Below are 22,679 nucleotides of genomic sequence, written 5' to 3'. Positions count from 1 at the left end.
TCTGACTGGAGTCTCTCTGACTGGAGTCTCTCTGACTGGAGTCTCTCTGACTGGCGTCTCTCTGACTGATGTGGAGCTACTTTTCTCTCTACTTTTCTGGGCGTCGCCTGCCTGCTTTTCTGGGCGTTGCCAGCCTGCTTTTCTCTCTACTTTTCTGGGCGTCGCCAGCCTGCTTTTCTGGGCGTAGCCAGCCTGCTTTTCTGGGCGTAGCCAGCCTGCTTTTCTGGGCGTCGCCAGCCTGCTTTTCTCTCTACTTTTCTGGGTGTAGCCAGCCTGCTTTTCTCTCTACTTTTCTGGGCGTAGCCAGCCTGCTTTTCTCTCTACTTTTCTGGGCGTAGCCAGCCTGCTTTTCTGGGCGTAGCCAGCCTGCTTTTCTGGGCGTCGCCAGCCTGCTTTTCTGGGCGTCGCCAGCCTGCTTTTCTCTCTACTTTTCTGGGTGTAGCCAGCCTGCTTTTCTCTCTACTTTTCTGGGTGTAGCCAGCCTGCTTTTCTCTGGTAAAATGCAAGATTAACTTTAAGCTTAGTATTAGGAAATGTAGCTGGCTACATTCTTTCTATGCATCGTTTTAGCTTTTTCATTATCAGCTCATTTACTGGTGTGGCTCCCAGCCAAATAGCGTCGCACTTCTGTTGTCATGTGATGAAAAGGAAGCTGAATGTGTTGCACTAATGTATTTCCTGTGAAGGAAAACTATAGTTGCACGTCCCTGATCACTCTATTGACGAACAAAAACACTTGACTTTCAGTATAAAACACGACCTCTGTCAACACACAGCTGGACTCCCCTGTTCCCACTTCCTCTTGTTGTGCTATTTACAAACAAACACGTGACTGGAACCACTGTGCTGGGGAACTATCAAACATTTCTTTTACATTATGAAGCGTAAGAGACGTAAGAGGTGAAATGAAGAACGCATTCTGCTTCATTTCCTAACGTACTGCACAAGTTGACTGTAAATATTTACATTAAAAAAAAAAGTACAAAATGCTACAAATAACAATTTCTTGAAAAACTAAAAACTATATAATTTCAAAATGGTATAAAAAAAAATGTAAAAAAACATCCCGTTTGGTTATTTCCAAATACCCCGGTATAAACGGTATATACAGGATACCGGTGACCAAGCCTAACGGAAGGATTGCAGTCTATCAAGGAGAGGAACCCGAATAGGTTCTCTGTTTAAATGTAGTTTAGGGTCGTATGTATCAAGCATCTCAGAGCAGGAGTGTTGCTCTACGATCAGTTTTGCCATTTAAATCAAGATAGAGACATAGACCTACACTACTATGTTAAAACTGATTGGGTAATAAATAACTTATTCATTAATAAGTCTAATCAACTAGTTATAAACCCTTAACAACCCTTAAAGCAGGGTTCTCCACATAGATTACCAGTGTTGAGTAAAACAGGGTTCTCCACATAGATTACCAGTGTTGTGATTAAACAGGGTTCTAAACATAGATTACCAGTGTTGTGATTAAACAGGGTTCTCCACATAGATTACCAGTGTTGAGTAAAACAGGGTTCTCCACATAGATTACCAGTGTTGTGATTAAACAGGGTTCTAAACATAGATTACCAGTGTTGTGATTAAACAGGGTTCTCCACATAGATTACCAGTGTTGTGATTAAACAGGGTTCTCCACATAGATTACCAGTGTTGTGATTAAACAGGGTTCTCCACATAGATTACCAGTGTTGTGATTAAGGCAGGGTTCTCCACATAGATTACCAGTGTTGTGATTAAACAGGTTTCTCCACATAGATTACCAGTGTTGTGATTAAACAGGGTTCTCCACATAGATTACCAGTGTTGTGATTAAACAGGGTTCTCCACATAGATTACCAGTGTTGTGATTAAACAGGGTTCTCCACATAGATTACCAGTGTTGTGATTAAACAGGGTTCTCCACATAGATTACCAGTGTTGTGATTAAGGCAGGGTTCTCCACATAGATTACCAGTGTTGTGATTAAACAGGTTTCTCCACATAGATTACCAGTGTTGTGATTAAGGCAGGGTTCTAAACATAGATTACCAGTGTTGTGAGTAAAGCAGGGTTCTCCACATAGACTACCAGTGTTGTGATTAAACAGGGTTCTCCACATAGATTACCAGTGTTGTGATTAAACAGGGTTCTCCACATAGATTACCAGTGTTGTGATTAAGGCAGGGTTCTCCACATAGATTACCAGTGTTGAGTAAAACAGGGTTCTCCACATAGATTACAGGGTTCTCCACGTAGATTACAGGGTTCTCCACATAGATTACAGGGTTCTCCACATAGATTACAGGGTTCTCCACATAGATTACCAGTGTTGTGATTAAACAGGGTTCTCCACATAGATTACCAGTGTTGTGATTAAACAGGGTTCTCCACATAGATTACAGGGTTCTCCTAGTGAGCTGAAATGAAAACTCATTACCATAACTGAAAAGACACTCAAGAAGACGTATCCAGTTAAGTCTGGTATACTACTGTATACTACTGTATACTACTGTATTCTTCATGTTGATGTCTATGATAAAAGCCACTGTCTTCTCTGAGTGGAAACTTTGGCCCTCTAGTAATGAAAACCACAACCCGCCCCCATCTGAACAGTTACAGTCCAACCCCCCCATCTGAACAGTTACAGTCCAACCCCCCCCATCTGAACAGTTACAGTCCAACCCCCCCCCCATCTGAACAGTTACAGTCCAACCCCCCCCCATCTGAACAGTTACAGTCCAACCCCCCATCTGAACAGTTACAGTCCAACCCCCCCATCTGAACAGTTACAGTCCAACCCCCCCCCATCTGAACAGTTACAGTCCAACCCCCCCCATCTGAACAGTTACAGTCCAACCCCCCCATCTGAACAGTTACAGTCCAACCCCCCCATCTGAACAGTTACAGTCCAACCCCCCCATCTGAACAGTTACAGTCCAACCCCCCCCATCTGAACAGTTACAGTCCAACCCCCCCATCTGAACAGTTACAGTCCAACCCCCCCCATCTGAACAGTTACAGTCCAACCCCCCCCATCTGAACAGTTACAGTCCAACCCCCCCCATCTGAACAGTTACAGTCCAACCCCCCCATCTGAACAGTTACAGTCCAACCCTCCCCCATCTGAACAGTTACAGTCCAACCCCCCCCATCTGAACAGTTACAGCCCAACTCCCCCCCCATCTGAACAGTTACAGCCCAACCCCCCCCCATCTGAAAAGTTACAGTCCAACCCCCCCCATCTGAACAGTTACAGCCCAACCCCCCCCCATCTGAACAGTTACAGTCCAACCCCCCCATCTGAACAGTTACAGTCCAACCCCCCCATCTGAACAGTTACAGTCCAACCCCCCCATCTGAACAGTTACAGTCCAACCCCCCATCTGAACAGTTACAATCCAACCCCCCCATCTGAACAGTTACAGTCCAACCCCCCATCTGAACAGTTACAATCCAACCCCCCCCATCTGAACAGTTACAGTCCAACCCCCCCCATCTGAACAGTTACAGTCCAACCCCCCCATCTGAACAGTTACAGTCCAACCCCCCCATCTGAACAGTTACAGTCCAACCCCCCCATCTGAACAGTTACAGTCCAACCCCCCCATCTGAACAGTTACAGTCCAACCCCCCCATCTGAACGGTTACAGTCCAACCCCCCCATCTGAACAGTTACAGTCCAACCCCCCCCCATTCTGAACAGTTACAGTCCAACCCCCCCCATTCTGAACAGTTACAGTCCAACCCCCCCATTCTGAACAGTTACAGTCCAACCCCCCCCCATTCTGAACAGTTACAGTCCAACCCCCCCCATTCTGAACAGTTACAGTCCAACCCCCCCATCTGAACAGTTACAGTCCAACCCCCCCCCATCTGAACAGTTACAGTCCAACCCCCCATCCGAACAGTTACAGTCCAACCCCCCCATCCGAACAGTTACAGTCCAACCCCCCCCCATCTGAACAGTTACAGTCCAACCCCTCCCATCTGAACAGTTACAGTCCAACCCCCCCATCTGAACAGTTACAGTCCAACCCCCCATCTGAACAGTTACAGTCCAACCCCCCCCCATTCTGAACAGTTACAGTCCAACCCCCCATCTGAACAGTTACAGTCCAACCCCCCCCATCTGAACAGTTACAGTCCAACCCCCCCATCCGAACAGTTACAGTCCAACCCCCCCATCCGAACAGTTACAGTCCAACCCCTCCCATCTGAACAGTTACAGTCCAACCCCCCCCATTCTGAACAGTTACAGTCCAACCCCCCCCATTCTGAACAGTTACAGTCCAACCCCCCCCATCTGAACAGTTACAGTCCAACCCCCCCCATCCGAACAGTTACAGTCCAACCCCCCCCATCCGAACAGTTACAGTCCAACCCCCCCATCCGAACAGTTACAGTCCAACCCCCCCCATCCGAACAGTTACAGTCCAACCCCCCCCATCTGAACAGTTACAGTCCAACCCCCCCATCTGAACAGTTACAGTCCAACCCCCCATCTGAACAGTTACAGTCCAACCCCCCATCTGAACAGTTACAGTCCAACCCCCCCATCTGAACAGTTACAGTCCAACCCCCCCATCTGAACAGTTACAGTCCAACCCCCCCATCTGAACAGTTACAGTCCAACCCCCCATCTGAACAGTTACAGTCCAACCCCCCATCTGAACAGTTACAGTCCAACCCCTCCCATCTGAACAGTTACAGTCCAACCCCTCCCATCTGAACAGTTACAGTCCAACCCCCCCCCATCTGAACAGTTACAGTCCAACCCCCCCCCATCTGAACAGTTACAGTCCAACCCCCCCCCCATCTGAACAGTTACAGTCCAACCCCTCCCATCTGAACAGTTACAGTCCAACCCCCCCCATCTGAACAGTTACAGTCCAACCCCCCCCATCTGAACAGTTACAGTCCAACCCCCCCCATTCTGAACAGTTACAGTCCAACCCCCCATCTGAACAGTTACAGTCCAACCCCCCCATCCGAACAGTTACAGTCCAACCCCCATCCGAACAGTTACAGTCCAACCCCCCCATCCGAACAGTTACAGTCCAACCCCCCCCATCTGAACAGTTACAGTCCAACCCCCCCCATCTGAACAGTTACAGTCCAACCCCCCCCCATTCTGAACAGTTACAGTCCAACCCCCCCCCATTCTGAACAGTTACAGTCCAACCCCCCCCATTCTGAACAGTTACAGTCCAACCCCCCCCATCTGAACAGTTACAGTCCAACCCCCCCCATCCGAACAGTTACAGTCCAACCCCCCCCCATCCGAACAGTTACAGTCCAACCCCCCCCCATCCGAACAGTTACAGTCCAACCCCCCCCATCCGAACAGTTACAGTCCAACCCCCCCCATCTGAACAGTTACAGTCCAACCCCCCATCTGAACAGTTACAGTCCAACCCCCCATCTGAACAGTTACAGTCCAACCCCCCCATCTGAACAGTTACAGTCCAACCCCCCCATCTGAACAGTTACAGTCCAACCCCCCCCATCTGAACAGTTACAGTCCAACCCCCCCCATCTGAACAGTTACAGTCCAACCCCCCCATCTGAACAGTTACAGTCCAACCCCCCCATCTGAACAGTTACAGTCCAACCCCTCCCATCTGAACAGTTACAGTCCAACCCCCTCCCATCTGAACAGTTACAGTCCAACCCCCCCATCTGAACAGTTACAGTCCAACCCCCCCATCTGAACAGTTACAGTCCAACCCCCCCATCTGAACAGTTACAGTCCAACCCCCCCATCCGAACAGTTACAGTCCAACCCCCCCCATCCGAACAGTTACAGTCCAACCCCCCCCATCTGAACAGTTCAGCCGTTTCAGAGAGAGAAAGAGGAATAAGGTGGGCAAGCAGTGATTTATAACGACCTGATAAAGTCATCTTTCCCACCACTGACACACTGGGTAATATACTGTATGGACATTTAACAAGGCCCCTATGTATAAAGACTAGGGTAGTGTGGATGGTTGGCCCCTATGTATAAAGACTAGGGTAGTGTGGATGGTTGGTCCCTATGTATAAAGACTAGGGTAGTGTGGATGGTTGGCCCCTATGTATAAAGACTAGAGTGGATGGTTGGCCCCTATGTATAAAGACTAGGGTAGTGTGGATGGTTGGCCCCTATGTATAAAGACTAGGGTAGTGTGGATGGTTGGCCCCTATGTATAAAGACTAGGGTAGTGTGGATGGTTGGCCCCTATGTATAAAGACTAGGGTAGTGTGGATGGTTGGTCCCGATGTATAAAGACTAGGGTAGTGTGGATGGTTGGTCCCGATGTATAAAGACTAGGGTAGTGTGGATGGTTGGCCCCTATGTATAAAGACTAGGGTAGTGTGGATGGTTGGCCCCTATGTATAAAGACTAGGGTAGTGTGGATGGTTGGTCCCTATGTATAAAGATTAGGGTAGTGTGGATGGTTGGGCCCTATGTATAAAGACTAGAGTAGTGTGGATGGTTGGGCCCTATGTGTAAAGACTAGGGTAGTGTGGATGGTTGGCCCCTATGTATAAAGACTAGGGTAGTGTGGATGGTTGGGCCCTATGTATAAAGACTAAAGTAGTGTGGATGGTTGACCCCTATGTATAAAGACTAGAGTGGATGGTTGGTCCCTATGTATAAAGACTAGGGTAGTGTGGATGGTTGGGCCCTATGTATAAAGACTAGAGTAGTGTGGATGGTTGGGCCCTATGTATAAAGACCAGGGTAGTGTGGATGGTTGGTCCCTATGTATAAAGACTAGGGTAGTGTGGATGGTTGGGCCCTATGTATAAAGACTAGAGTAGTGTGGATGGTTGGGCCCTATGTATAAAGACTAGAGTAGTGTGGATGGTTGGGCCCTATGTATAAAGACTAGGGTAGAGTGGATGGTTGGTCCCTATGTATAAAGACCAGGGTAGTGTGGATGGTTGGTCCCTATGTATAAAGACTAGGGTAGTGTGGATGGTTGGGCCCTATGTATAAAGACTAGGGTAGAGTGGATGGTTGGCCCCTATGTATAAAGACTAGGGTAGAGTGGATGGTTGGCCCCTATGTATAAAGACTAGGGTAGTGTGGATGGTTGGTCGCTATGTATAAAGACTAGGGTAGTGTGGATGGTTGGGCCCTATGTATAAAGACTAGGGTAGAGTGGATGGTTGGCCCCTATGTATAAAGACTAGGGTAGTGTGGATGGTTGGGCCCTATGTATAAAGACTAGGGTAGTGTGGATGGTTGGCCCCTATGTATAAAGACTAGAGTGGATGGTTGGCCCCTATGTATAAAGACTAGGGTAGTGTGGATGGTTGGCCCCTATGTATAAAGACTAGGGTAGTGTGGATGGTTGGGCCCTATGTATAAAGACTAGGGTAGTGTGGATGGTTGGCCCCTATGTATAAAGACTAGGGTAGTGTGGATGGTTGGTCCCTATGTATAAAGACTAGGGTAGTGAGGATGGTTGGTCCCTATGTATAAAGACTAGAGTGGATGGTTGGTCCCTATGTATAAAGACTAGGGTAGTGTGGATGGTTGGTCCCTATGTATAAAGACTAGGGTAGTGAGGATGGTTGGTCCCTATGTATAAAGACTAGAGTGGATGGTTGGTCCCTATGTATAAAGACTAGGGTAGTGTGGATGGTTGGTCCCTATGTATAAAGACTAGGGTAGTGAGGATGGTTGGTCCCTATGTATAAAGACTAGAGTGGATGGTTGGTCCCTATGTATAAAGACTAGGGTAGTGTGGATGGTTGGTCCCTATGTATAAAGACAAGAGTGGATGGTTGGTCCCTATGTATAAAGACTAGGGTAGTGTGGATGGTTGGCCCATATGTATAAAGACTAGGGTAGAGTGGATGGTTGGCCCCTATGTATAAAGACTAGGGTAGTGTGGATGGTTGGTCGCTATGTATAAAGACTAGGGTAGTGTGGATGGTTGGTCGCTATGTATAAAGACTAGGGTAGTGTGGATGGTTGGGCCCTATGTATAAAGACTAGGGTAGTGTGGATGGTTGGTCCCTATGTATAAAGACTAGGGTAGTGAGGATGGTTGGTCCCTATGTATAAAGACTAGGGTAGTGTGGATGGTTGGTCCCTATGTATAAAGACTAGGGTAGTGTGGATGGTTAGTCCCTATGAATAAAGACTAGGGTAGTGTGGATGGTTGGGCCCTATGTATAAAGACTAGGGTAGTGAGGATGGTTGGTCCCTATGTATAAAGACTAGGGTAGTGTGGATGGTTGGTCCCTATGTATAAAGACTAGGGTAGTGTGGATGGTTGGGCCCTATGTATAAAGACTAGGGTAGTGTGGATGGTTGGTCGCTATGTATAAAGACTAGGGTAGTGTGGATGGTTGGGCCCTATGTATAAAGACTAGGGTAGAGTGGATGGTTGGCCCCTATGTATAAAGACTAGGGTAGTGTGGATGGTTGGGCCCTATGTATAAAGACTAGGGTAGTGTGGATGGTTGGCCCCTATGTATAAAGACTAGAGTGGATGGTTGGCCCCTATGTATAAAGACTAGGGTAGTGTGGATGGTTGGCCCCTATGTATAAAGACTAGGGTAGTGTGGATGGTTGGGCCCTATGTATAAAGACTAGGGTAGTGTGGATGGTTGGCCCCTATGTATAAAGACTAGGGTAGTGTGGATGGTTGGTCCCTATGTATAAAGACTAGGGTAGTGAGGATGGTTGGTCCCTATGTATAAAGACTAGGGTAGTGTGGATGGTTGGTCCCTATGTATAAAGACTAGGGTAGTGTGGATGGTTGGTCCCTATGTATAAAGACTAGGGTAGTGAGGATGGTTGGTCCCTATGTATAAAGACTAGAGTGGATGGTTGGTCCCTATGTATAAAGACTAGGGTAGTGTGGATGGTTGGGCCCTATGTATAAAGACTAGAGTGGATGGTTGGCCCCTATGTATAAAGACTAGGGTAGTGTGGATGGTTGGTCCCTATGTATAAAGACTAGGGTAGTGTGGATGGTTGGTCCCTATGTATAAAGACTAGAGTGGATGGTTGGTCCCTATGTATAAAGACTAGGGTAGTGTGGATGGTTGGTCCCTATGTATAAAGACTAGGGTAGTGAGGATGGTTGGTCCCTATGTATAAAGACTAGAGTGGATGGTTGGTCCCTATGTATAAAGACTAGGGTAGTGTGGATGGTTGGTCCCTATGTATAAAGACAAGAGTGGATGGTTGGTCCCTATGTATAAAGACTAGGGTAGTGTGGATGGTTGGCCCATATGTATAAAGACTAGGGTAGAGTGGATGGTTGGCCCCTATGTATAAAGACTAGGGTAGTGTGGATGGTTGGTCGCTATGTATAAAGACTAGGGTAGTGTGGATGGTTGGTCCCTATGTATAAAGACTAGGGTAGTGTGGATGGTTGGGCCCTATGTATAAAGACTAGGGTAGTGTGGATGGTTGGTCCCTATGTATAAAGACTAGGGTAGTGAGGATGGTTGGTCCCTATGTATAAAGACTAGGGTAGTGTGGATGGTTGGTCCCTATGTATAAAGACTAGGGTAGTGTGGATGGTTAGTCCCTATGAATAAAGACTAGGGTAGTGTGGATGGTTGGGCCCTATGTATAAAGACTAGGGTAGTGAGGATGGTTGGTCCCTATGTATAAAGACTAGGGTAGTGTGGATGGTTGGTCCCTATGTATAAAGACTAGGGTAGTGTGGATGGTTGGGCCCTATGTATAAAGACTAGGGTAGTGTGGATGGTTGGTCCCTATGTATAAAGACTAGGGTAGTGTGGATGGTTGGTCCCTATGTATAAAGACTAGGGTAGTGTGGATGGTTGGGCCCTATGTATAAAGACTAGGGTAGTGTGGATGGTTGGTCCCTATGTATAAAGACTAGGGTAGTGTGGATGGTTGGCCCCTATGTATAAAGACTAGGGTAGTGTGGATGGTTGGGCCCTATGTATAAAGACTAGGGTAGTGTGGATGGTTGGCCCCTATGTATAAAGACTAGAGTGGATGGTTGGTCCCTATGAATAAAGACTAGGGTAGTGTGGATGGTTGGGCCCTATGTATAAAGACTAGGGTAGTGTGGATGGTTGGCCCCTATGTATAAAGACTAGGGTAGTGTGGATGGTTGGCCCCTATGTATAAAGACTAGGGTAGTGTGGATGGTTGGGCCCTATGTATAAAGACTAGAGTAGTGTGGATGGTTGGGCCCTATGTGTAAAGACTAGGGTAGTGTGGATGGTTGGTCCCTATGTATAAAGACTAGGGTAGTGTGGATGGTTGGTCCCTATGTATAAAGACTAGAGTGGATGGTTGGTCCCTATGTATAAAGACTAGGGTAGTGTGGATGGTTGGCCCCTATGTATAAAGACTAGGGTAGTGTGGATGGTTGGCCCCTATGTATAAAGACTAGGGTAGTGTGGATGGTTGGTCCCTATGTATAAAGACTAGGGTAGAGTGGATGGTTGGTCCCTATGTATAAAGACCAGGGTAGTGTGGATGGTTGGTCCCTATGTATAAAGACTAGGGTAGAGTGGATGGTTGGCCCCTATGTATAAAGACTAGGGTAGTGTGGATGGTTGGCCCCTATGTATAAAGACTAGGGTAGTGTGGATGGTTAGTCCCTATGAATAAAGACTAGGGTAGTGTGGATGGTTGGGCCCTATGTATAAAGACTAGGGTAGTGAGGATGGTTGGTCCCTATGTATAAAGACTAGGGTAGTGTGGATGGTTGGTCCCTATGTATAAAGACTAGAGTGGATGGTTGGTCCCTATGTATAAAGACTAGGGTAGTGTGGATGGTTGGGCCCTATGTATAAAGACTAGGGTAGTGTGGATGGTTGGCCCCTATGTATAAAGACTAGGGTAGTGTGGATGGTTGGTCCCTATGTATAAAGACTAGGGTAGAGTGGATGGTTGGCCCCTATGTATAAAGACTAGGGTAGTGTGGATGGTTGGCCCCTATGTATAAAGACTAGGGTAGTGTGGATGGTTAGTCCCTATGAATAAAGACTAGGGTAGTGTGGATGGTTGGGCCCTATGTATAAAGACTAGGGTAGTGAGGATGGTTGGTCCCTATGTATAAAGACTAGGGTAGTGTGGATGGTTGGTCCCTATGTATAAAGACTAGAGTGGATGGTTGGTCCCTATGTATAAAGACTAGGGTAGTGTGGATGGTTGGGCCCTATGTATAAAGACTAGGGTAGTGTGGATGGTTGGCCCCTATGTATAAAGACTAGGGTAGTGTGGATGGTTGGTCCCTATGTATAAAGACTAGAGTGGATGGTTGGTCCCTATGTATAAAGACTAGGGTAGTGTGGATGGTTGGGCCCTATGTATAAAGACTAGGGTAGTGTGGATGGTTGGCCCCTATGTATAAAGACTAGGGTAGTGTGGACGGTTGGCCCCTATGTATAAAGACTAGGGTAGTGTGGATGGTTGGCCCCTATGTATAAAGACTAGGGTAGTGTGGATGGTTGGGCCCTATGTATAAAGACTAGGGTAGTGTGGATGGTTGGGCCCTATGTATAAAGACTAGGGTAGTGTGGATGGTTGGCCCCTATGTATAAAGACTAGGGTAGTGTGGATGCTTGGTCCCTATGTATAAAGACTAGGGTAGTGTGGATGGTTCGGCCCTATGTATAAAGACTAGGGTAGTGTGGATGGTTGGCCCCTATGTATAAAGACTAGGGTAGTGTGGATGGTTGGCCCCTATGTATAAAGACTAGAGTAGTGTGGATGGTTGGTCCCTATGTATAAAGACTAGGGTAGTGTGGATGGTTGGCCCCTATGTATAAAGACTAGGGTAGTGTGGATGGTTGGCCCCTATATATAAAGACTAGGGTAGTGTGGATGGTTGGCCCCTATGTATAAAGACTAGGGTAGTGTGGATGGTTGGCCCCTATGTATAAAGACTAGGGTAGTGTGGATGGTTGGGCCCTATGTATAAAGACTAGAGTAGTGTGGATGGTTGGGCCCTATGTGTAAAGACTAGGGTAGTGTGGATGGTTGGCCCCTATGTATAAAGACTAGGGTAGTGTGGATGGTTGGGCCCTATGTATAAAGACTAAAGTAGTGTGGATGGTTGGTCCCTATGTATAAAGACTAGAGTGGATGGTTGGTCCCTATGTATAAAGACTAGGGTAGTGTGGATGGTTGGGCCCTATGTATAAAGACTAGGGTAGTGTGGATGGTTGGGCCCTATGTATAAAGACCAGGGTAGTGTGGATGGTTGGTCCCTATGTATAAAGACTAGGGTAGAGTGGATGGTTGGGCCCTATGTATAAAGACTAGGGTAGAGTGGATGGTTGGGCCCTATGTATAAAGACTAGGGTAGTGTGGATGGTTGGCCCCTATGTATAAAGACTAGGGAGGTGGATGGTTGGCCCCTATGTATAAAGACTAGGAGGTGGATGGTTGGCCCCTATGTATAAAGACTAGGGTAGTGTGGATGGTTGGCCCCTATGTATAAAGACTAGGGTAGTGTGGATGGTTGGCCCCTATGTATAAAGACTAGGGTAGTGTGGATGGTTGGCCCCTATGTATAAAGACTAGGGTAGTGTGGATGGTTGGCCCCTATGTATAAAGACTAGGGTAGTGTGGATGGTTGGTCCCTATGTATAAAGACTAGGGTAGTGTGGATGGTTGGGCCCTATGTATAAAGACTAGGGTAGTGTGGATGGTTGGCCCCTATGTATAAAGACTAGGGTAGTGTGGATGGTTGGTCCCTATGTATAAAGACTAGGGTAGTGTGGATGGTTGGCCCCTATATATAAAGACTAGGGTAGTGTGGATGGTTGGCCCCTATGTATAAAGACTAGAGTGGATGGTTGGTCCCTATGAATAAAGACTAGGGTAGTGTGGATGGTTGGCCCTTTGGTATAAAGACTAGGGTAGTGTGGATGGTTGGCCCCTATGTATAAAGACTAGGGTAGTGTGGATGGTTGGCCCCTATGTATAAAGACTAGGGTAGTGTGGATGGTTGGCCCCTATGTATAAAGACTAGGGTAGTGTGGATGGTTGGCCCCTATGTATAAAGACTAGGGTAGTGTGGATGGTTGGTCCCTATGTATAAAGACTAAGGTAGTGTGGATGGTTGGGCCCTATGTATAAAGACTAGGGTAGTGTGGATGGTTGGCCCCTATGTATAAAGACTAGGGTAGTGTGGGTGGTTGGTCCCTATGTATAAAGACTAGGTTAGTGTGGATGCTTGAGAGAAACCAAAAGAAAGTAATTGTTTGAATGAGGCAGTAGAAACCCCTATAGTGATTTTTAACCACTTGTCAGCAAACTTGTTTAGATATTTTTTTGAAAGAATCTCACTATTCTATGATCTGATGAAGCCCATTTTCCCACAGCACTGACACACTGGGTAACACATGGACATAGAGAAGGCCATACTGTGTAAAAGCCATGGGGTGGTATAGAACCTATAGAAAAAGGCTTGTGTTACCCTGGCAATTTGACTGGTAAACTCAGGGTAGGTTTACAATGGCTGCCAGTCCAACCATTATGCCATCATTGACTTGAATGGGGAGGCCCATTCTATAGATTATATGTATATGGGTGCAGATGGCAAAGACTAGAGGAAGGAATCATTTTAACTTCATGTGAATAAAAGCCCATTTTTAAATAAAAAAAAAAAACGTGTACATCTTCTATATTTAAAGTGTAGGGCTTTAGCCACTGGTCAGCCTACTGTAGCATCCCTATTTTACACTTAATATTTATGTTATTGTGTGTGTGTGTGTGTGTGTGTGTGTGTGTGTGTGTGTGTGTGTGTGTGTGTGTGTGTGTGTGTGTGTGTGTGTGTGTGTGTGTGTTATGGAACTAAGATGCGTTACAATAACAACAACCCCGATCATCATTAGTTTAAGTGTAACTGCAATCAAACATGATGTCGCGTTCATGTGCAAGTCAGAACTAAGACATTTTCGACTTGCCAAATGATTGAACGCAGCACCGTGTATAACACTACAACCAGTTAGAAGAAAAACAAACAAAAAAAATCGAACATTTTAGAGTTTCCTAGTTCCAACTAGTACGTGAACGCGGCGTGAAAGATATAGACAGGACAAGGGCTTAAAACTGTGAAGAAGACGTAGAGGATGAAATAGGTTATGATATTCAACGTCCATCTTCAGCTCAGTCAAAATGACGACTGCCGGTGGATACCATTTAACGTGGAAAACGGGAGTGATATAAGCACACGCAGCACTGACAGCTCTAGCGACCTGAAATGCCGCCGTTCACGACAAAATGGAGATGGATGGTTTAAATAATGTAGAAATAATGTTGCCAACCTACCCAGTAATAGCAGCCGATGAGTCTGTTTGTACTCCCGTTTGAGCTCCTTTAACGCCCTGTCAATATTCTTACTGATTTTCTTCGCCTCCCTCTCGGCCTCCTTCTCCTCCACCAGCAGTTTGTCCCAGTTTTTCTGTTTTTGGGTGCTGGTTGTTTTCTGCAGCAGCTGTAATCGTCGACTACGGTCCTTGCCCGTTCCCTTGCCTACTCCGCTTCCACCCCCGTTCTGTATGAGCACTACATCGGTACCCGTGTTGTCTCTACCGCGGGGCTCCCTAGGCGGGAGCTTGACTGTGTCCCCATGGCGTACTTGGCTGCTACCGTCTCGAAGCGACGAGGTATCACCATAACCCCCTGTGTTCTCTTGACGAGTCCCCCCGGTTCGGTAAGGTACAGCTGGATCTGGAGGCTGATCCGAGTCCGAGGTAGCGTTCGATATAGACCCGCTTAAGTCCCCGAAGAGCCGGGGACGCAAACTGTAGCACAGCCCCATGTTGGTGTGGCCAATATTTTTCCTCTGTAATTGTGGTATTTCATAAATTTTAAATATAGAAAAAAATCCGCTTTCACGTACCAGGTTTAGCACGAGATCGTTACATTCGAGCTCCAGTGTGATGTGATTAAATTGAAAATTTGATCCGAAAAGGTGAATGAATTATGTTCCAACATTTGCTATTTGTCATTTTTCACCAGTCAGCCTACGCTCCGTAGTTAGTGGATCACCTGATACCATACTGGACACTGCGGGTCCACCTTACCGTAAGTAAACCAAAAGCATAAGCAGGCAGAAAAAGTCAGCCGTCCACTGTGCAATTGGACCAAATCTACTGGCCGCTTTTTTAGGGGAAAGACACAGAACGTCATATTTACTACAGTAAGGCCATTTCGAGGAAGAATGCTGGTCATGGATTTTAATTTCACACATAAAAAAAAGACCACACTAGTGTCTGCATGCCAGTAGTTATCAAATGTTATTGATCACATACACATGTTTATCAGATGTTATTGATCACATACACATGTTTATCAGATGTTATTGATCACATACACATGTTTATCAGATGTTATTGATCACATACACACGGTTAGCAGATGTTATTGATCACATGGTTAGCAGATGTTAATGGTCACATACACATGGTTAGCAGATGTTATTGATCACATGGTTAGCAGATGTTATCGCGAGTGTAGTGAAATAATTGTGCTTCTAACCTCAGAGAAAAAAGAAACGTCCTCTTACTGTCAACTGTGTTTATTTTTCAGAAAACTGAACGTGTAAATATTTGTATGAACATAATAAGATTCAACAACTGAGACATAAACTGAACCTGTTCACCAGACATTCTACCTGTCCCAGACCTGCTGTCCCAGACCTGCTGGAACTCTGACCTGTTCACCGGACGTGCTACCTGTCCCAGACCTGCTGGAACCCTGAGCTGTTCACCGGACGTGCTACCTGTCCCAGACCTGCTGTCCCAGACCTGCTGACCAGACATTCTACCTGTCCCAGACCTGCTGTCCCAGACCTGCTGGAACTCTGACCTGTTCACCGGACGTGCTACCTGTCCCAGACCTGCTGGAACCCTGACCTGTTCACCGGACGTGCTACCTGTCCCAGATCTCCCTCGACCTGTTCAGCGTCTGTCCCAGACCTGCTGGAACCCTGACCTATTCACCGGACGTGCTACCTGTCCCAGACCTGCTGTTTTCAACTCTCTAGAGACAGCAGGAGCGGTAGAGATACTCTCAAAGATCGGCTATGAAAAAGCCAACTGACACTTACTCTTGTGTTACTGACTTGTTGCACCCTCGACAACTACTATGATTATTATTATTTGACAATGCTGGTCATTTATGAACATTTGAACATCTAGGCCATGTGCTGTTATAATCTCCACCCGGCACAGCCAGAAGAGGACTGGCCACCCCTCATAGCCTGGTTCCTCTCTAGATTTCTTCCTAGGTTTTGGCCTTTCTAGGGAGTTTTTCCTAGCCACCGTGCTTCTACACCTGCATTGCTTGCTGTTTGGGGTTTTAGGCTGGGTTTCTGTACAGCACTTTGAGATATCAGCTGATGTACGAAGGGCTATATAAATACATTTGTTTTGAAATTTGATTTGACTAACAGAAATGGAATAATGTGTCCCTGAACAAGGGGGGGGGTCAAAATCAAAAGTAACAGTCAGTATCTGCTGTGGCCACCAGCTGCATTAAGTACTGCAGTGCATCTCCTCGTTTACATTACATTTACGTCATTTAGCAGACGCTCTTATCCAGAGCGACTTACAAATTGGTGCATTCACCTTAAGATATCCAGTGGAACAACCACTTTACAATAGTACATCTATATCTTTTTTTGGGGGGGGGGGTGGAGGACTGAAGGATTACTTAATCCTATCCCAGGTATTCCTTAAAGAGGTGGGGTTTCAGGTGTCTCCGGAAGTTGGTGATTGACTCCGCTGTCCTGGCGTCGTGAGGGAGCTTGTTCCACCATTGGGGTGCCAGAGCAACGAACAGTTTTGACTGGGCTGAGCGGGAACTGTGCTTCCGCAGAGGTAGGGGGGCCAGCAGGCCAGAGGTGGATGAACGCAGTGCCCTTCTTTGGGTGTAGGGCCTGATCAGAGCCTGAAGGTACGGAGGTGCCGTTCCCCTCACAGCTCCGTAGGCAAGCACCATGGTCTTGTAGCAGATGCGAGCTTCAACTGGAAGCCAGTGGAGTGTGCGGAGGAGCGGGGTGACGTGAGAGAACTTGGGAAGGTTGATGGACTGCACCAGATTTGCCAGTATTTGCTGTGAGATGTTACCCCACTCTTCCACCAAAGCACCTGCAAATTCCCGGACATTTCTGGGGGGAATGGCCCTAGCCCTCACCCTCCAATCCAACGGGTCCCAGACGTGCTCAATGGGATTGAGATCCGGGCTCTTCGCTGGCCATGGCAGAACACTGACATTCCTGTCTTGCAGGAAATCACGCACAGAACAAGCAGTATGGCTGGTGGCATTGTCATGCTGGAGGGTCATGTCAGGATGAGCCTGCAGGAAGGGTACCACATGAGGGAGGAGGATGTCTTCCCTGTAACGCACAGCGTTGAGATTGCCTGCAATGACAACAAGCTCAGTCCGATGACGCTGTGACACACCGCCCCAGACCATGACGGACCCTCCACCTCCACCAGAGTACAGGCCTCGGTGTAACGCTCATTCCTTCGACAATAAACGCAAATCTGAGCATCACCCCTGGTGAGACAAAACCGTGACTCATCAGTGAAGAGCACTTTTTGCCAGTCCTGTCTGGTCCAGCGACGGTGGGTTTGTGCCCATAGGCGACGTTGTTGCCGGTGATGTCTGGTGAGGACCTGCCTTACAACAGGCCTACAAGCCCTCAGTCCAGCCTCTCTCAGCCTATTGCGGACAGTCTGAGCACTGATGGAGGGATTGTGCGTTCCTGGTGTAACTCAGGCAGTTGTTGTTGCCATCCTGTACCTGTCCCGCAGGTGTGATGTTCGGATGTACCGATCCTATGCAGGTGTTGTTACACGTGGTCTGCCACTGCGAGGACGATCAGCTGTCCGTCTTTGTCTCCCTGTATCACTGTCTTCGGCGTCTCACAGTACGGACATTGCAATTTATTGCCCTGGCCACATCTGCAGTCCTCATGCCACCTTGCAGCATACCTAAGGCACATTCACGCAGTTGAGCAGGGACCCTGGGCATTTGTCTTTTGGTGTTTTTCAGAGTCAGTAGAAAGGCCTTTTTAGTGTCCTGAGTTTTCATAACTGTGACCTTAATTGCCTACCGTCTGTAAGCTTTTAGTGTCTTAACGACCGTTCCACAGGTGCATGTTCATTAATTGTTTATGGTTCATTGAACAAGCATGGGGAAACCGTGTTTAAACCCTTTACAATGAAGATCTGTAAAGTTATTTGGATTTTTACTAATTATCTTTGAAAGACAGGGTCCTGAAAAAGGGACGTTTCTTTTTTTTTTGCTGAGTTTAGTTCTGACACTGCAGCAATATCTACCAAGTAATATCTAACAATTCCACAAGAAATACCTAATACACACAAATCTAAGTAAAAGAATGGATAAGAATATATAAATATAATTATATGGATGAGCAATGTCAGTGTGGCAAAGGCTAAGATGCAATAGATGGTATAGAATACAGTATATACACATGAGATGAGTAATGCAAGATATGTAAACATTATTAAAGTGACTAGTGTTCCATTTATTAAAGTGGCCAATGATTTCAAGTCTGTATGTAGGCAGCAGCCTCTCTGTGTTAGTGATGGCTGTTTGACAGTCTGATGGATTGAGATAGAAGCTATTTTTCAGTCTTCTGGATGGTAGCGGGGTGAACAGGCAGTGGCTCGGGTGGTTGTTGTCCTTGATGATCTTTTTGGCCTTCCTGTGACATCGGGTGGTGTAGGTGTCCTGGAGGGCAGGTAGTTTGCCCCTGGTGATGCGTTGTGCAGACCGCACCACACTCTGGGCGGTGCAGTTGCCATACCAGGTGGTGATACTCTCAATTGTACATCTGTAAAAGTTGGTGAGGGTTTTAGGTGACAAGCCACATGTCTTCAGCCTCCTGAGGTCGAAGAGGCGCTGTTGCACCTTCTTCACCACACTTGTCTGTGTGGGTGGACCATTTTCTGCATGCCTGTAGTTATACTGCATGCCAGTAGTTATTCTGCATTCCCGTAGTTGTGACGCTGTCTATAGTTATAGGCCTAGGCATTGTGAAAGTCATGTTGTTACTGATGGTCTTGTGTGTGTGTTATGTCACCCTGTAGCCTTCTACTGTAAAGTTAGCCATGCTGACTATCCCACGGCTGCCACGGGGGTACGGGGGTGGGGTAACTTAGCAGCGTTTGTACGTGAAGCTGCATTGAGCACATTGGCCACATTTGTAATTACCTTGCGGAAACCTTGTCCAAAAAAAGTTTCCATTTTCTCTGGTGGGTAATCAGATGTAACCACAATATCTCTCACGTTTAGGGGACTTAAAAAATAAAAAAATGGGTTTCAATTGTGGGTCAGTGTCAATAATGTACCAGTGCTTCCTGATAATGTCCTTAAATGCCTTCCCCAATGGTGAGTATTGGGTAAAGCATGATGGGACATGTTCTGCACAGGCTTCCAACTGTGTTCCACCTTCAAAACGAGCATTGGGCAAGTTTTACCCAATTGTCTTTGTATCCCCCTTTCCTTAAATCTTTGTTCGAGGTCTGTGATCTGCTTCTAATAAGAAGCATCAGATCTGCATATTCTTCTGATAGGACTGAGTCGACTTATAGGGAGACTTTTAATACGTGGATGAAAGCTGTCTCAGGAGGGTATTCCTGTCCGTAAGTTTAGAGATCTGTAGGAAGGGAGGTTTTGTGCTTAATAAACCATCACATCAAGAAAACTGATTTGTGATCAGTCATAGTTAATGGTGAAGTGAAGGTGTTCATTTATAGAGTTTAGATAAGCGTGGAATTCCAAAAGTTCTTCCTGGGTGCCTGTATAGATCACGAAAATGTCATCCAAATATCTCAGAATTAGGAGAATATTGGAGAGAAAAGGGTTAAGGTGTGGATTCAGCACCACGTGTTTTTCATTCGTTCCTAGATATAGATTAGCATAATTAGCAGCCATAGTGCTCCGCATCGCTGTCCCTTTTGGTCTGAAGGAAAAAGTCTCCTCTGAAGAGAAAATAGTTGGAGGTTAGTACCAGTTCAGCCAAGTCCACAATACATATTGGTGCTGGGTAGAGCATTAGGGGGACGTTCATTGAGGTAGATCTTGAGGGCCTCTAGGCCGCCCTGATGCCTGATGGGGGATGTTAATATATAGACTGGTGACATCAAAAGTACACAGAATCGTATTTTCAGATATATGGTCCACAGATTTCAAAAGATTAATTAAAATCGATAGAGTCTCTAGTATACGTGAGGAGGGAGAGATCTCCCCAGGGTTTAACGAAATGTGTCTACAAAAGACAGAGATATTCTCTGTCAGAGATCCAAACCTACTCACAATGGACCTGCCCGGTATAAGTGGTGTCATGCTCTTGTGAATTTAGGGTAGAGCGTATATGACAGGTGTTTGGGCAGTCAACTTTCATACACTTATATTCGTTTTTTGTAATTTCCCCTTCATCATTTTTTGGGGGACAATTTATCGTGGATCAGAGACTTTAATTGATTAGTAGGGTCCTTTGGGAGTCTTTTGTAAAAATTAATCATCACTAAGTTATCTCAGAATTTCCTTTTCATAGTCTGCTGCATTTAGTATCACTGTTGCACCTCCTTTGTTGGCAGGTTTTATAATGATACTGGAGTCATTTTTCAGTTCCATAAGAGTGTTCTTCAGCTTTTTTTTTTTTGCCTATCACTTGTGCCATTAAACTCTGGGCCTCTTGAGAGAGGCAGTAGAACACTCACATGCAAGGCTTGAATGAGGTTGGGGTTAGTGTCTGGGGTTGGAGAAAAGGTTTGTGTGATAGCCTTCCCTGTGGCTCAGTTGGTAGAGCATGGTGTTTTCAACGCATGGTGTTTGCAACGCCGAGGTTGGGGGTTCGAATCCCACGGGGGAGTCTGCTAAATGACTCACTACTGTAGTGGCTCTGGATCAGAGAGTCTGCTAAATGACTCACTACTGTAGTGGCTCTGGATCAGAGAGTCTGCTAAATGACTCACTACTGTAGTGGCTCTGGATCAGAGAGTCTGTTAAATGACTCACTACTGTAGTGGCTCTGGATCAGAGAGTCTGCTAAATGACTAACTACTGTAGTGGCTCTGGATCAGAGAGTCTGCTAAATGACTCACTACTGTAGTGGCTCTGGATCAGAGAGTCTGTTAAATGACTCACTACTGTAGTGGCTCTGGATCAGAGAGTCTGCTAAATGACTCTCTACTGTAGTGGCTCTGGATCAGAGAGTCTGCTAAATGACTCACTACTGTAGTGGCTCTGGATCAGAGAGTCTGCTAAATGACGTAAATGTAAGAATCTGTTCACCTGGAACGCACCCAGATTCAGAGGCAGTTTTGTACCACTAGATGACGCTAATGTATTACAAAAAGATGAGGGAGGTGGGAAACAGGTATTTATTTTATGTTTGTCTTGTTTAAATTTATTTTAACGTTAGATGGTAACGTGGGATAGTTTTCTTCCCAAACTAAGCCCACTAAAGGACGGTCCTCCTGATGCTTTCTCTCCTTAAATGATGACGTGACCCTGTCTTTGGACTACAAGTCCCATAAAGCATTGTGTTTATCATTCTGACAGCATTCTCCAGTCTCCCTCAAAAGAGCCCCACAGTGGAGATTTCATAATACCCATAAAACCTAGCGGTCAAACAGGGAAATTGTTCCAATCGTTTTTCCACCATTCATTTGTCCCATAGGGAATTTTAGAAACACTTAAATAAGGGCTATGTTTTGTGTAGACTTACCGTGGAGTGATGTTTTGATAACCATGTGAATCAGACAAGGTGACTTATAAATATATTCATCTCTATTTACTCTGACTTGAAAATGCTAATTAGCATCAAAGTAGACAGATATCATGCAAAACTACATATCCCTGCAAACACCTGTACGTCATCTCTAGCTGACACCTTTGCTAATGGTATTGTGTACATTTTAAAACTTGCACAGGACAGTTCATAGAATTTTACATTTAAAGAAATTTTGCCAATTTATTCATTACTACATTTAGCTAACATAGTTCATGCGAATCCGTTGCCTCGATTCGTCAGTCTCATCCAGATCATAATGGAATTTCTAGTTCTTTATGATAGCCACATTAGCAGCTAATTAGCATTTTAGGGGGTGGGGTAAATACAGGTGAAAATATTGTAAAAAGTCACCTTGTCCTAGAGAGATTTACACAGTTATCAAAACGTCACACAAGGGTGAGCCTACACAAAACACATCCCTAATTTTTAAGTGTTTCTAAAATTCCCTATGGGAAAAATGAATTAAACCCTTTCCCTTGTTTGACCGCTAGGTGTCATGGGTATTATGACTCATACTGTGGTGCTCTATGGTCCCAGTTGCCAGAGATACTTTTGAGGAGATGGGAAACTCCGTTGAACTCTATTGTGTCCTTTGCCAATGGTCCGCTGCTCAAAAACACAACATTAATGTCGTCAACAAAAAAGTACAACATTACACATATTTTCCAAGATGTTGAGATAATTAACTTGCTATCTGTAATATTTGTATATCTTTGGCACCGGGACATTTGGTACTTTCGAGGAAAATAGACACGTTTCTCGACTCATATACACTGACTTTTAGAAGGGATTGCGTGACGATCATCTTAGCAACCACGTTACGAGACATGACAACGTGAACGTGATTGGTCAAAAGTCTGCTCCTTCCGCCATTCTTTGTCCAATGGGACTTCGATCTCCTCCTTC

General features: G+C 45.9%; 1 protein-coding gene across 1 annotated transcript in view; it reads right to left on the bottom strand.

The window, feature by feature from the left end:
• The window catches only part of LOC106596458 (guanine nucleotide-binding protein G(olf) subunit alpha), a 129,776-nt gene extending 114,767 nt beyond the window's left edge, over positions 1-15,009 (bottom strand). Inside the window, exon 1 of the mRNA XM_045714411.1 lies at positions 14,267-15,009. Coding sequence (XP_045570367.1) covers positions 14,267-14,759 — 493 coding nt within the window. The 5' untranslated portion in view covers positions 14,760-15,009. The remainder of the gene's footprint in view (positions 1-14,266) is intronic.
• Between the last annotated feature and the right edge of the window lie 7,670 nt (positions 15,010-22,679).

The sequence above is a fragment of the Salmo salar genome, chromosome ssa03 (assembly GCF_905237065.1).
Source record: "Salmo salar chromosome ssa03, Ssal_v3.1, whole genome shotgun sequence".
Lineage (NCBI taxonomy): Eukaryota > Metazoa > Chordata > Actinopteri > Salmoniformes > Salmonidae > Salmo > Salmo salar.
The sequence above is the reverse complement of the archived record's forward strand: the minus strand, read 5'-3'. Positions and strand labels throughout refer to the sequence as shown.